The sequence below is a fragment of the Schistocerca serialis genome, chromosome 3 (assembly GCF_023864345.2).
Source record: "Schistocerca serialis cubense isolate TAMUIC-IGC-003099 chromosome 3, iqSchSeri2.2, whole genome shotgun sequence".
Taxonomy (NCBI): domain Eukaryota; kingdom Metazoa; phylum Arthropoda; class Insecta; order Orthoptera; family Acrididae; genus Schistocerca; species Schistocerca serialis.
The window spans coordinates 163,337,777-163,353,280 of record NC_064640.1 but is presented as its reverse complement, the minus strand read 5'-3'; the positions used below and the strand labels follow the sequence as shown (position 1 = coordinate 163,353,280).

General features: G+C 41.0%; 1 protein-coding gene across 3 annotated transcripts in view; it reads right to left on the bottom strand.

Moving 5' to 3' along the window:
* Positions 1-15,504, bottom strand: part of LOC126471556 (glutamate [NMDA] receptor subunit 1) — a 524,350-nt gene that overhangs the window by 140,985 nt on the left and 367,861 nt on the right. For all 3 annotated transcript variants that reach the window (XM_050099783.1, XM_050099785.1, XM_050099784.1), the window contains one exon: positions 1,248-1,361. In XM_050099783.1, coding sequence (XP_049955740.1) covers positions 1,248-1,361 — 114 coding nt within the window. The remainder of the gene's footprint in view (positions 1-1,247; positions 1,362-15,504) is intronic.

Here is a 15,504-nt window from a genome sequence, read left to right as displayed (position 1 = left end):
CCATTGGTTACACATCTCGGTCACCTCTTGTTCACACTGACGGCACTTTGAACAGTGGACGTTACATTTCAGATGTGTTACGACCCGTGGCTCTACCCTTTATTCGATCCCTGCGAAACCCTACATTTCAGCAGGATAACGCACTACCGCATGTGCAGGTCCTGTACTGGCCTTTCTGGATACGGAAAATGTTCGACTGCTGCCCTGGCCAGCACATTCTCCAGATCTCTCACCAACTGAAAACTTCTGGTCAATGGTGGCTGAGCAACTGGCTCGTCACAATACGCCAGTTTACTCTTGATGAACTGTGGTATCATGTTTAAGCTACATGGGCAGCTGTGCCTGTACACGCCATCCAAGATCTGTTTGACTCAATGCCCAGGAGTATCAAGGCCGTTATTACGGCCAGAGGTGGTTGTTCTGGGTACTGATTTCTCAGGATCTATGCACCCAAATTGCGTGAAAATGTAATCACATGTCAGTTCTAGTATAATGTATATGTCCAATGAATACCCGTTTATCAACTGCATTTCTTCTTGATGTAGCAATTTTAATGGCCAGAAGTGTATGAACCCGCTCCCTATGACGGCTGTTCGATTTTAATTTGACCGGCCCGCACACGTCGAGGCGTGAGGCACATCGTGCTGAAATCAAGTTTCTGATTCAAAGAGTTCGTCCACCCATGGACCACTCTCTCGTTCAGCATGACAATGCCAGTCCATAGATGAGCGCTGCGACATCTGCAATAACCGATGACTTGAGTTCATTGTCATCGTTCATCCTCTATACAGTCCCGATGTAACTCCATCCGATTTTCATCTGCTTAAATGTTAAAGAATACCTTCAAGGACTTCACTTTGATTGTGACAAAGCGTGGATGGATCAACAATGTGATACATTTTACAATGAAAGTATCAACAAAACGGTCTCTCGTTGGCAAAATTTTGTTCGTCGCCAGAGTGACAATGTAGAGACATAAATATGTAAATATGAAGAATAAAAATGTAGGATGTCGACAAGGTTTATTTTATTTAAAAAGCTTTAAGAGTTTTAACATAAAAAAATTGAGGGTGTTACTTTTCAGCACGCCTTCCCTTAAATGAGATGTTGCTGTATCACACTGACTATACTGATTTATAGTAATACTCATTGCAAAATAAAATCAGACAAAAATAGCCATCTACTCTGGAACACTGTCTTAAAACTACACAAAACATTATTGTAAGTGCGATTGTGTTTGCACTTACTCGAATAATATTTTTCCAGTTTCCCAGATAGAGCCAGACGTGTCGCAGTCGTTTGGAGCTTCCGTTATGTTCTCCGTTTGATTCATTGCTTTTAGAGCTGATGCCAGCACATAGCTGAAACAAAACATTACAGTTACCATTCATTATATGCCCATATCAATACCTTACGTCTTTAATTTTCATGGAATGCTTCTTAGTATGAATTAGTAAAACCTCAGTATGTAAAGAGTATCTAACAGGAAGGAGGATTTAATAATTTTTTTTTTCAAATTACAGTTCAGAGATTTCGAAAATAAACATGAATCATTCACTCTGTATAGCAAATAGCAGCGGTAAGGTATCCATTTTGTTATTGTGGTCTTCAGTACAAACACTGGTTTGATGCAGCTCTCCAAGCTATTCTATCCTGTGCAAGCCTATCATCTCAACATAACTACTGCAACCTACATCCTTTGAATCTACTTACTGTATTCTTCTCTTCGTCTACCTCTAGATTTTTACCCTCCCCTCCACCCCACCCCCCCCCCCCCCCCACTTTCCTGCAATACTAATTTGGTGATCCCTTGATGTCTCAGATGTGTTCTATCAGCCGATCCCTTCTTTCAGTCAAGCTGTGCCGCAAATTTTCATTCGCCCTATTTTCTATTCAGTACCTCCTCATTAGTTACGTGATCTACCCATCTAATCTTCAGTATTCTTCTGTAGCACCGCATTTCAAAAGCTTCTATTCTCTTCTCGTCTAAACTATTTATCATCCATGCTTCATTTCCGTACGTGGCTACACTCCAGACAAATACCTTCAGAAAAGGCTTCCTAACACTTAAAATTACATTTGATGATAACAAATTTCTGCTCTTCAAAAACATTTTTCTTGCCATTGCCAGCCTACATTTTATAGCCTCTCTACTTTGGCAGTCATCAGGTATTTTGCTGCCCAGATAACAAAACTCGTCGCCACTTTAACTGTCTCGTTTCCTAATCTAATTTCCTCAGCACCGCCTGATTTAATTCGACTACATTCCCATATCCTCCTTTCAAGACAATGTCCATTCCTTTTAACTGATCCTCCAAGTTCTTTGCTGTCTATGAGAGAATTACAGTATCATCGGCAAATCTGTAAGTATTTATTTCTTCTCCCTGAACTTTAATTCCTACTCCAAATTTTTCTTTGGTTTCCTTTACTGCTTGCTCAATATAAAGTTTGAATAACATCGGGGATAGGCTACAACTCCGTCTCATTCACTTCCTAACCACTGCTTCCCTTTCATGCCTCTCGACTCATAAAACTGCTGTCTGGTTTCTGTACAAGTTGTACATATCCTTTTGCTCCCTGTATTTTACCTCTGCTACCTTCAGAATTTCAAAGATACTATTCCAGTCAAACATTGTCAAAAGCTTTCTCTAACTATAAAAATGTTACAAACGTAGGTTTCCGTTTCCTTAACCTATCTTCTAAGATAAGTCATAGGATCAGTATTTCTCCGAAATCCAAACTGATCTCCGAGGTCTGCTTCTACCAGTTTTTACATTCTTCTGTGAAGAATTCGTGTTAGTATTTTGCAACTGTGACTTATTAAACTGATAGTTTGGTAATTTTCATACTTGTCAGGAATTGCTTTCTTTGGAATTGGAGTTACTGAATTCTTCTTGACGTCTGAGGACATGGCTCATACATCTCGATCACCAGATGGAAGAGTTTTGTCATGGCTGGCTCTCCCAACACTGTCAGTAATTCTCATGAAATGTCGTCTACCCCTGTGGCCTTGTTGTGACTTAGGTCTTCCAGTGCTTTGTCAAATTCATCTCACGGTATCATGTCTTCCATTTGATTTTCATCTACGTCCTCTTCGATTTCTGTAACATTGCCTTCAAGTTCATCTCACTTGTATAGACCCTCTATATACTCCTCCCAACTTTCAGCTTTCCCTTCTTTGCTTACGACAGGCTTTCCGTCTGAGCTCTTGATATTCATGCGGGTGCTTCTCGTTTCTCCAAATGACTCTTTAATTTCCCTGTAGGCGCTATTTACCTTTCCCCTAATGAAATATTCTTCTAAATCCTTACATTTGTCTACTAGTCACTTCTGTGTAGCCATTTTGCACTTCCTGACAATCTTATTTTTTAGACGTTTGTATTTCCTTTCGCCTGCTTCTTTTGGTGCATTTTTATATTTTCTCGTACCATCAATTAAATTCATTGAATTTCTAATAGGCCTTGTCTTTCTACGTGTTTGATCCTCCGCTGCCTTCGCTATTTCATCTCTTAAAAATACCCATCCATCTTTTACCGTATTCCTTTCCCCTGTTGCCTAATTATCCCTTTGGAAATCTCAACAACGTATGGTTCTTTCAACTTATACATGTTAGCTAGAAATAGAAGTCAAATATGTCAACAAATATTGGTGAAATGGGTGAAATATTTGTGATACACTATATGATCAAAAATATCTGGACACCCTCAAAAACATACGTTTCTTGTATTAGCTGCATTGGTACTACATATCAGCGACCTCTGTAGTCATTAGACATCGTGAGACAGCAGAATGGGGCGCTCCGCGGAACTCACGGACTTCGAACGGGGTCAGGTGAATGGGTGTCACTTGTGTCACATGTCTGTACGCGAGATTTCCACACTCCTAAACATCTCTAGGTCCACTGTTTCCGATGTGAAGGTGAAGTGGAAACGTGAAGGGACACGTACAGCAAAAAAGCGTACAGACCGACCTCGTCTGTTAACTGACAGAGACCGCCGACTGTTGAAGAGGGTCGTAATGTGTAATAGGCAGACATCTATTCAGACCATCTCACAGGAATTCTAAACTGTATCAGGATCCACTTCAAGTACTATGACAGTTAGTCGCGAGGTGAGAAAACCTGGATTTTATGGTCGAGCGGGTGTTCATAAGCCACACACCATGTCGGTAAATGCCAAACGGCGCCGCGCTTGTTGTAAGGAGCGTAAACAGTGGATGATTGAACAGTGAGAAAACGTTGTGTGATGTGACGAACCACGGTACACAATGTGGCGATCCGATGGTATTGTGGGGGTATGACGAATGCCCATGAACGTCATCTGCCAGCGTGTGTAGTGCCAACAGTAAAATTCTGAGGTGGTGGTGTTATGGTGTAGTCGTGTTTTTCATGGGAGGGGCTTTCCCCCTTGTTGTTTTGCGTGGCCCTATCATAGCACAGGCCTACATTGATATTTTAAGCACCTTCTTGCTTCCCACTGTTGAAGAGCGATGCGGGGATGCCAATTGCATCTTTCATCACGATCGAGCACCTGTTCGTAATGCACGCTCTGTGGAGGAGTGGTTACACGACAATAATATCCCTGTAATGGACTGGCTTGCACAGAGTCCTGACCTGAATCATATAGAACACCTTTGGGATATTTTCGAACGCCGACTTCATGCCAGGCCTCACCGACTGACATCGATACCTCTCCTCAGTGCAGCACTTCGTGAAGAATGGACTGTCATTCCCCAAGAAACCTTCCAGCACGTATGCCTGCGAGAGTGGAAGCTGTCATCAAGACTAAGGGTGGGCCAGCACCATGCTGAATTCCAGCATTACCGATGGAGGGCGCCACGAACTTGTAAGTCATTTTCAGCCAGGTGTCCAGATATTTTTGATCACACAGTGTATGTGTGTACATGGGGAAATTCGTGGCTGTAAAGCTCTTTCTGAATCCATGGGTCAATTTCAATCAGATTTGATAAATATATTCTTACAATCTGGAAGGAAATACTGTGGGCAGCAGCCTCCTACTGGTCTGGGGTTTATAACATGGAGAGAGAAAGGGATGGAGGAGATGGAGAGGGGAAAGGAGGACATGGAGACAGGTAGGTGGAGTAAGAGAGGGACAGGGAAAGGGGAGGCTGAAATGGACAGAGAAAAGGAAGAGGAGGAGCTGGACAGAGAGATGATAGAGAAGGAATGGGCAAAAAGATGAAGGAGCAGCAGATGAACAGTGGGGGAGGGAAGAGTAGATGGACAGAGAGAGGGGGTGGAGTAGATGGTCAGAGAGGGACACAGGTGGAGATGGACAGAAAGTGGTGTGGGGGGGGGGGGTGAGTGTAGGTGTAGGACAGAGAAGAGCATCAGAGGAGATGGACAGAGAGAGGGAGAGAAGGAGATGGATAGAGAGGGAGCCAGGAGGAGATGGACAGAAACTGGGGGGTGGGGTGGGGTGGGGTGGGGTGGAGGTGTAGGACAGAGAAGGGGATCAGAGGAGATGGACAGAGAGAGGGGGAGAAGGAGAAGGACAGAGAGGAAGCCAGGAGGAGATGGACAGAAACTGGGTGGGAAGGTGGCAGGTGGGGAGGAGGTGAAGGACAGAGAGAGGGGGTTAGGGGAGATGGATAGAGACAGGGCGAGGAGGAGATGGACATAGTGGGAGGCAAGTGATGATGGACAGAAAGTGGGGGGGGGGGGCTGTAGGTGTAGGACAGGGAAGTGGGTCAGAGGGGATGAACAGAGAGAGGAGGCTGGAGGAGATGGAGGCAAGGAGGGAAAGGGTAGATGGGCTAACAGAAGATTGGAATAAATACACACATGGGGAACACTGGGTACTCAGCTAGTAAACTACAGAGCATATTGTTTGAGAACAAACCTCAGTTAATAATGGCATATGTTACTGAACTTCAGGTCATTTGGTGTGTTTGCATTTGTGGTGCTGAAGAAGCATCTGTCTCCATACAGAGTGTGTATGGCGTGTGCATGCATGTGCAAGTGTGTGCTGTGCTGTGTGTGTGTGTGTGTGTGTGTGTGTGTGTGTGTGTGTGTGTGTGTGTGTGCAAGCCTCAGTATCGTGTCTATGCTAAAATACTCAACATACTCCAAGACAAATGTGGGGTAAAATGTTAAAACTAAGAACATTTAACATAACATTCTGGCAATATTTCGTTCTCTCTATCCCGTTTTCACTCATATTCTCTCATTCACAGAAGTTCAGCCATACATGTTATACAATTGTTTCGATGGTTTCTGTTAAAATACCGTAATCTCTTCGTCTGATAACATAAAGACAAGATCAAATGACAAGCTATTCTGTTTTCCGGACTAAATATAAGATACATTCAGTTACAATTGACGTACGGATATGTGTGTGCTGCAAGAAACAGGCATTGGTAGGTCTCTCTTGAGCAGAAATTCGTGCTCATTGAGGTCTTTACTTGCCATAGCTTATCATCCATCATTTCCAGCCACTCTTCTTCCCACTGACGCAAGCACCTCAAGAGACAGGCAAGAGAGAACATACAGCCACCGGACTGTCGGTACTCACTACAAGGTGCACAAGTGCTAATTCGTTCCCTTGGACTTCGATACGCAGAATGTTTATAATGAGGGTACAGCACATTTCTCTAACGAGTTACTACGTAACGATTCAAATACGTGTAGTTTTGTATAAAAGCTTGTTTGGTTTGTAATTTAGTTACCTAGCATTTTACTATGCCCTTTTTCTGTTTTTTTAGACATAATTCTTAATGACTTAATCATGATAAGGAGTCAAAATCTGTAAGCATACCATTTAAGTGGCATGAAAAAGAAACATATAACAAAAAACTTTTGTCTGTCTTTAATTTTTGTTGGGCCTTGGCTGCGTTTTGTCGCCATTTGAATGGTCGCACTTCCACACACCTAACCTAAACTACACAGGCTGCCTCCTTGTGTGGACTAAGGAGTGTAGGATACCACGGGGGAGAGATTCATTTGGTGCTGAACGCTTTCCTGATGTTCACAAGTAACCAACAAGCTGTACAACTTTCTCAGCTGATAGTCCGACTTGGGGGCGTCATTTTGGCGACTACCCTGTTTGTCAGTGAGTTGTTCTGTTTGTTAGTGGACCCAGGCTGGGAATCGATTAATGGCGTGGGGATAATAAGTCACTTCCCACTGAATAGAGTTTGTGACAGCTGGAGGGCAGAGAAAGATGTCTCTGGTTGAGGATGACATTATAGCACTGCTTAAGTGGGTGTTGTTGTCACTGTTATGTATATATAGCGCTTGAGAAACCACAAAGCTCTCCACTCCATACCTGGAACACTTTTGTGGCACTGGAACGATCCAGCAGCAGGAGGTGGTGGGTGAGTTGTGATGCGCCATAAGTGAGACCAAAGCCTCTTACGGCGGTAGGTAAAGTGATCATATTACTGTACTGTATTGCATGTGAACTGCAGAAGCAATTACTTGAATGTTTTGAACCAGGTCGACACCAGATTAGATTAGATTAGATTAGATTACTACTTGTTCCATAGATCATGAATACGACACTTCGTAATGATGTGGAAAGTGTCAGGTTAATAAAAGGTGTCTATACAAGATATTACATTAGACAAAATATTACATGACACTCAATATTTTTACTTTTTGTGGGGTTTGATGAAATTACCCACTTATTATATCCAAAAATTCATCTAATGAGTAGAAGGAGTTGCCATTAAGAAATTCTTTTAATTTCCTTTTAAATGCTATATGGCTATCTGTCAGACTTTTGATGCTATTAGGTAAGTGATCAAAGACTTTTGTGGCAGCATAATTTACCCACTTCTGAGCCAAAGCTAGATTTAACCTTGAGTAGTGAAGATCATCCTTTCTCCTAGTGTTGTAGCTATGTACACTGCTATTACTTTTGGATTCGTTCGGATTGTTAATAACAAATTTCATAAGTGAATATATATATATATATTGTGAGGCTACAGTGAAGATCTGTAGCTCTTTAAATAAGTGCCTGCAGGATGATCTTGGATGAGCTCCAGCAATTATTCTGATTACACGCTTTTGTGCAATGAACACTCTTTCACTCAGTGATGAGTTACCCCAGAACATGATGCCATACGAAAGCAGAGAATGAAAATAGGCGTGGTAAGCTAATTTACTCAGATGTATATCGCCAAAATTTGCAATGACCCTAATAGCATAAGTTACTGAACTCAATCGTTTCAGCAGATCCTCAGTGTGTTTTTTTCCAGTTCAACCCCTCATCAATGCATACACCTAGCGGCCATCCTGATTTAGGTTTTCCGTGATTTCCCTAAATCGCAACAGGCAAATGCCGGGATGGTTCCTTTCAAAAGGCACGGCCGACCTCCCTCCCCGTGCTTCCCTAATCCGATGAGACCGATGACCTCGCTGTCTGGTCTCCTTCCCCGAAACAACCAACCAACCATACACCTAGAAATTTTGAATATTCTACCTTTGCTACCAATTTCTGATCGAAGTCTATATTTATTAATGGGGTCATTCCATTTACTGTGTGGAACTGTATATACTGTGTTTTGTCAAAGTTTAATGAGAGCCCATTTGCAGAGAACCGCTTAATGGTTTTCTGAAAAACATCATTTACAATTTCACCACTTAATTCTTGTCTGTTGGGTGTGATAGCTATACTTGTATCATCGGCAAAAAGTACCAGCTTTGCATCTTCGTGAATATAGAATGGCACGTCATTAACATATATTAAGAACAGCAGAGGACCCAAGACCGAGCCTTGCGGCACACCATTCTTGATTGTTCCCCAGTTTGAGAAATCACCAGTTTTTTGCATATTATGTGAACTGTTTATTACAACTTTCTACACTCTTCCAGTTAGAAATGATTTAAACCATTTGAGCACTGTCCCATTGATACCACAGTACTTGAGCTTATCTAGAAGTATTCCATGATTTACACAATCAAAAGCCTTTGATAGATCACAAAAAATCCAGACGGGTGTCTGCTGGTTACTCAGAGCATTTAATATTTCATTAGTGAAAGTATATATAGCACTTTACGTTGAAAAACCCTTCTGGAAACCAAACTGACATTTTGTTAAAACTTTATTTTTACAAAGGTGTGAAGCTACTCTACAATACATTACTTTTTCAAGAATTTTGGATAAGGCCATCAGAAGAGAGATTGGGCGGTAGTTGTTGACATCAGATGTATCCCCTTTTTTATGCAGTGGTTTAACAATGGCATACTTCAGTCTATCTGGGAAAATACCCTGCTTCAGAGAGCTATTACATATGTGGCTAAGAATCCCATTTATTTCTTGGGAATAAGCTTTTATTATCTTGCTGGAAATGCCATCAATTCCATGTGAGCTTTTATTCTTGAGAGAGTTTATTATCTTCCTAATTTCAGAAGGAGAGGTGGGTGGAATTTCAATTGTATCAAATGGTCTTCCATTAACTGCCTTGCTTCTTCTAATGAACATTTAGATCCTATTTTCTCTATAACATTTAAAAAATGATTATTCAAAATGTTTTCGACTTCCAGCTTGTTGTTTATCAAGTTTTCATTCGCTTTGATGGTGATGCCGTCATCCTGTACTCTTGGTTGTCCTGTCTCCCTTGTAATAATATTCCAAATTGTTTTGATTTTGTTATCAGAAGTATTAATCTCAGAATATGATGCACATGCTTCTGGTCTTTTTAATAACCTTTCTTAATGTAGCACAGTAGTTTTTATAATATTTGGCTGTTTCTGGGTCATTACCCTTTCTTGTTGTTAGATACAGTTCCCTTCTGTGGTTACAAGATATTTTTATTCCTTTAGTAAGCCAAGGTTTTATGCATGGTTTCTTATAATTAGATTGAAGTACTTTCTTGGGGAAACAGTTTTCAAATTCTCTTAAACGTGTATCATGAAATAAGTTATATATTAAATTAGCATTGGGTTCCTTGTACACCTCATCCCAGTCTAACTGCTGAAGATTTTCTCTGAAATTTCTAATTGTTGAGTCATTAATTGAACGCACACCTTTGGAGGATAGTTTTGAATTATTGAATGGAGCTATGCCATATACTGTAACTAGCTGAGCATCATGATCAGAAAGCCCATTCTCAAGAGGACAAGAATTTATGTTTTTAAACTTATCTTGGTCTATAGAAGTGTTATCTATCAATGTGCTGCTGTCCTTTACTACCCGAGTAGGAAAATTAATGACAGATTTCAAATTGAAAGAACCGAGCAAGACTTCCAGGTCATTCTTCCTATTACACTCTTTCAGTGAATCAACATTAAAGTCCCCACAAATAATAATTTACTTTTCCCTATCTGACAGATAACACAACAAGGCATCCAAGTTTTCCAGGAATAAATGATAGTTTCCTGAAGGGGACCTATATACTGTTACAATTATAAAAGAGCCCTCCTTCAGTTTAAGTTGACAGGCACATGTTTCTATATGTTGCTCTAGACAAAACTTTTTTGTATCTAAGCTTTCTACACAGTGATAACTTTTGACATATATGGCAACTCCTCCTCCCACCTTATTCTCTCTACTCATATGTTCAGCTAGTTTACAACCACTGATATTTTCCTTTTCCATGTCAGACACAATGTGATGCTCAGACAGGCATAGTATATCCATTACATTATCAGATTCAATGCCATCTAAACAAAGCAGGGGCTCATCTACTTTATTCTTCAATCCCAGAATATTTTGGTGAAAAATGGCAACATTATTTTTTACTTTACTTTTGTAAGAATATACTTTTTTCTTTAATCCACCAATATTTTGGCTAAATATGGTAACATTATTATTTACTTTCCTGTTGTGAGAATTTTGTGAGTTTTGGACCTCTTTAGCACCTGCCTGCCTGAACTTCTCATTGGAGTCTTATACGTTTTCATAAACGCAATAAGACAACAAGTTTGTTTGCGTAGCCATCTTCCACAGCAAGTTCAGAAATACTTGTTTTGTAAATAAATCCACCTAGTCCTGCTGCCACTTTTTTTCCCAGGCGCGTTTCACCTTTTTCTTGTTCTAAGGCATCATTAATGGGATGATGGGCTCAGACCAGACTTAAGATCAACTATGTGATAGAGAATGTCCTAACTGCAAAAGGACATCTGTGAATTTAGAATGTGTTTCTTGTAAACAAGAGCACTGGAATCGTCCTGTGTCCTTAAACACTTAATGGTATACTACAATAAGGAAGTAATATGTGTGATGACGATTTTCTTTTTAATTCCCCGTAATCCTGTTATCAACTTGGGTGATGTATAACAGATGGAGAAACTGCATGAGGGGCTCCATGGTTCCAAGTCAATACTGTTTGAAAATTCGTCAAATAAAACTAAGATTGAGACATCTATCAGCTTATTAGGTATTTTGTTTTTAACCATAACAGATATGCTGATGGATCTGCCTTTGGCTGTTACATATACCTGTGATAAATGTAGGTTTTGTTCGCTGGTTGCTGTAGGTCATTTGCTTTGTGAGTGTACTTGCCAGTGTAGGTCTTTTCGCTTACATCAGTCTTAATCAGCATGCTAATTCCCGCTCCAGTTCCTTCAGAATAGCAGTGGATTATATTGAAAGGGTGGGCGACATTTATGCTTTATATATGTTTTATGTATTATGTGTCTTTGTCACTTTGCTATAACGTACACACTTAGTCTCTCTACTTTCCTGGCTCCTCTTGCACTCTAAGTAAATAGGTGGATCCTGACTCCAGAGAGTGTCAGCCACACCATGGTTGATACACACCGATGGAGGGTGACGTCAGATGCCAAGTTTCGGAACAGTCCTGCCCTAGTTTCTTCATTCTTTCATGCAAGTGCGTTTTGTGTGGAACACTGGTATTCAAAACATCGAGCATTTCACTTCACCTCTTTCTTCTAGTTTATTTTAGATTCATGCGCATTTAGTGCACGGTTGTAGCTATAGCAGCTGCATGTTTGTTTCATGATTCTGAGTGAGCTGTGGGAAAAAGTGGGAGAGGAAGTTAGTCACTACTTACCTGGCGGCCGCCCTGAAGGGGAGATACTTGACGCAGTAGGATTTCGCCAGCTTAGAATCAGCACCAATGGTTGAGCGCTACATAAGCAGGTGCTGGGATGAGTCCAGCAGCGGGGTACCCTGTCTGTACAAGGGAGTGGTGCCTGTGGATACTGATGAACTGCGGAGGTGGAAGAACATTGGATATGAGGATGATCTGGCCATCCTATAATTGATATTTTGGGCTCATCCTATTGTGGTAATGTTTGTCTTACAGATGTAGTTCCCAGCCCATAACTGGTATCTTTGGCACGGGGTTTCGAGACTTTAGGCATGATCAGATCATGGGTTGTATTCAATTTATAAGCATCATTCCATAGAAGTACGCGTAACCCACCAGCGATTTATTGGGCAAAGCATGGTGCCTGGGACTATGTGTAATATCGTGTCAAGATTCAACCAGTTACTAACGACAAATTCTGTGGTTGTCTTACAAATCCAGTACGGTATTACAAATTTGCTCATCCATTACCAAAACAGTCTCATCCCCATTATATCATACTAATTAACTGTGTCAATAATTGTGTGTGGTATGATTTCATTATTCCATCAGACCTCATGATATCAAAATGCTGTACCTTGTTGATCTCATATGAGCACACATGGAGAAAATCAATGTTATAATGCAACTGGCCCTAGTATTAAATTAAATTACTTAGAAATTCTAACCATTTAATGATAATGTAGAGGTACCGACACCATAACCCAGTTACTTGGGCCTATTTTGACAGTTGGGTTCACGCGAACTGTCTGTTTTACGCAGTGGAGTGGACTCTTTTACCGAAATATGGTCTGGAGCTCGCTTGTTATCTCGCATTAAAATGGCTTTCATCTGTCTTTTCTTCTGCTAAGCAAGCACAATTCATGTTAATTGATTAAAGAAATTTTTGATTATTGAAGAAAATTTACTTCAGGCCAACACTGATACAATTACTATGAGGTTTCTTAGTTGAAAGCAAATAAAAAAAAGGAAGTGAATTGAACCTAAGTTGCTGGCACAATCATTAATATATATTTTCTTTGTGTGTTTGTGGGTTCTAGTGCACTCTAGCTTTACTTGCAGCATTGTATCGTCGGATTCAGCACTTTGGAGAAATTTTTGTTGAGCTTTGTAGTATTAGACATAAGTAGCAACAGGAAACTTGGCTTACACTAATGAAAATAAATTTACCTGGGACAGAAGTTTAGGCGAATCAAGACAACGAGCCAGAGCATGGCTAGAAGAGAGATAGAAGTGGTAGATAAGAGTTGTGTAACTGGTCATAGTGTCATAGTAGAAGAGCCGGGCGTAATGAAATAAGTGAACATGATCGGCTATTTAACATTGGGGATAGAGCCGGAGTAGCGGATAACGAGTGCACAAAGGGGAAGAGAATGTATTTAGGGGATTGTTGAGTGCAGAAGAGGATGTAAGGGCAGATTTTCTTTTATCCAGTAATGCTCAACTTAATCAGCCTGTTACATTGGTAGTCCTCCCCCCCCCCCCCCCCCCCCCCCTGCTCGACGTCCTACTCGACATCATGATGCAGATGTGTCTAGAATCCAAAGACAGGCAAGAGAAAGGAACGAAAGAGTTACTGCACGGACAAGAGGCGGAACTAATAGAAATTGGGTTGCAATTAGAATAATTCCCAAACATGCAGCAACACATTAGTGAGGTGTAACGTCGACAGCACACCATAGAGAGTAGAACGGGGACTGTATAATAACAGTTGGCAGGTTCAAGGAGACAATTAGCAAAATTCTGGATGAATTCTAGAATAGATTGTGCGAAGTCATGGAGCAGCTCAAGATTAGCAATCATGAAATCTTGACTGAAGTTGTAAGGAATACGCACAGGGGATCAGGTGGCACCTGTCCTGTGCTAGCAACTGAAACAGCTGAGGTTCAGAAATTACTTGCTTCACCCAGCAGCAGGAATATATTAACAAAAGACAGCGACAACGGGATGCAATCTTGGCAGGATGGTAAAAAAAGATACACAGTTATTAATACTGATGGAAGGTACGAGTGGATTGCAGTGAGATTCGCGCTCTCCAAGTAATTATGCGATAGGAACAGGGCAAACCAGTTGTGAAATAGTGTATGGGAGCACTCCCTCACATCATGTGAACTAGAAACAGATCTTCACCCAGTAGTTAGTAGCGGAACCAAATCATCAGAGGATGAACAATTTGACAATAAGCATTTCCTATCACAAGGAGCCCCTTGCGTGCGAGGTCGCAAAATCCCAATGACGTTTACGCCATTCGACGCCCCACGTATTGTCTACCATGCAACCACAAAATTGGCTGCTAATGGCAACAGAGGGCGGGACTGAAGCTATCCAATGGTGAATACAGTATGGGGCTATGGAACGCAGCTGAGATGCTTAGTCGATGAGTAACTCACAACAGCGCTACTGTGCTAGTGATGTTGATACAAACCAGAGCAATGGCAACGACAAACAAAGCATACATTGCATTATATCTTCAGCAACATTTGCCGAAGTTAAAATTTCGTCATAAAGGAGCCCAAGGAATTTCGCAGAGTCAGAAAGAAGTCGCAGATGAAATATTAGCGTTTCTGCACGATGAGTCAATGGAAAGTGTGGTGCCGTATATGATCGACTATGCGGACAAGGCACACGAGGAGTACAACGATGACGAAACGCGGTTAACAAGTGACTGTGATACTGAGGCATGTGTCGAGCCATGCAGTTCATCGTCCTTGTCGAACAGGGAGCCACAGGCCCCATATGCAGTGAAACGTAATAAAGGACGATCGTTGTCCAAGGAGCGGGTAATAAACATAATTAAACTCACGGAGGATCATCCGCAGCATAGTAAAAAAACAATTATGAACCGATTGCGAATACGCCGTAGGCTTAGATGAAGTACCAATGTGTGTACTGAAACAATGCATAGGCCCCTTAACAAATATAATAAATGAATCCTTCATATCAGGGACATTTCCAGAGCAGTTAAAACAGGCAAGAGGTGTACCTTTGCTTAAGAAAAGTAATGCAGAAGACATAGAAAATTACCGGCCCATTTCCCTGCTGTCAGCATTCTCAAAAATAATAGAAGCAATTATGAAAGACAGATTAATGAATTACCTGAAAAAATACAATCTTTTAAGCGAATCACAGTTTGGTTTCCGAAGTGGCAAAAATACGGATTCAGCCATAGTAGAATTCACAAAAGCTGTACTTGATGCTCTTGATAAAGAGGGTGTGTCACAGGCATATTTTTGGATCTTTCTAAGGTGTTTGATACAGTTGACCACAAATTAGAAGCATTAGGAATAAGAGAGGAAGCTAGTGATTGGTTTCGATCATACCTAGCAGATAGGGTACAAGGAGTAGAGATGACACATACTTCAAAGTAACATATTAGGACCAATACTATTCCTGATATACATCTATGATTTTCCCAGTAGTGTTATTCATGGTGAAGAAATTCTCTTCGTTGATGACAGCAATATTATAGTCACTGGGAAAACAAGA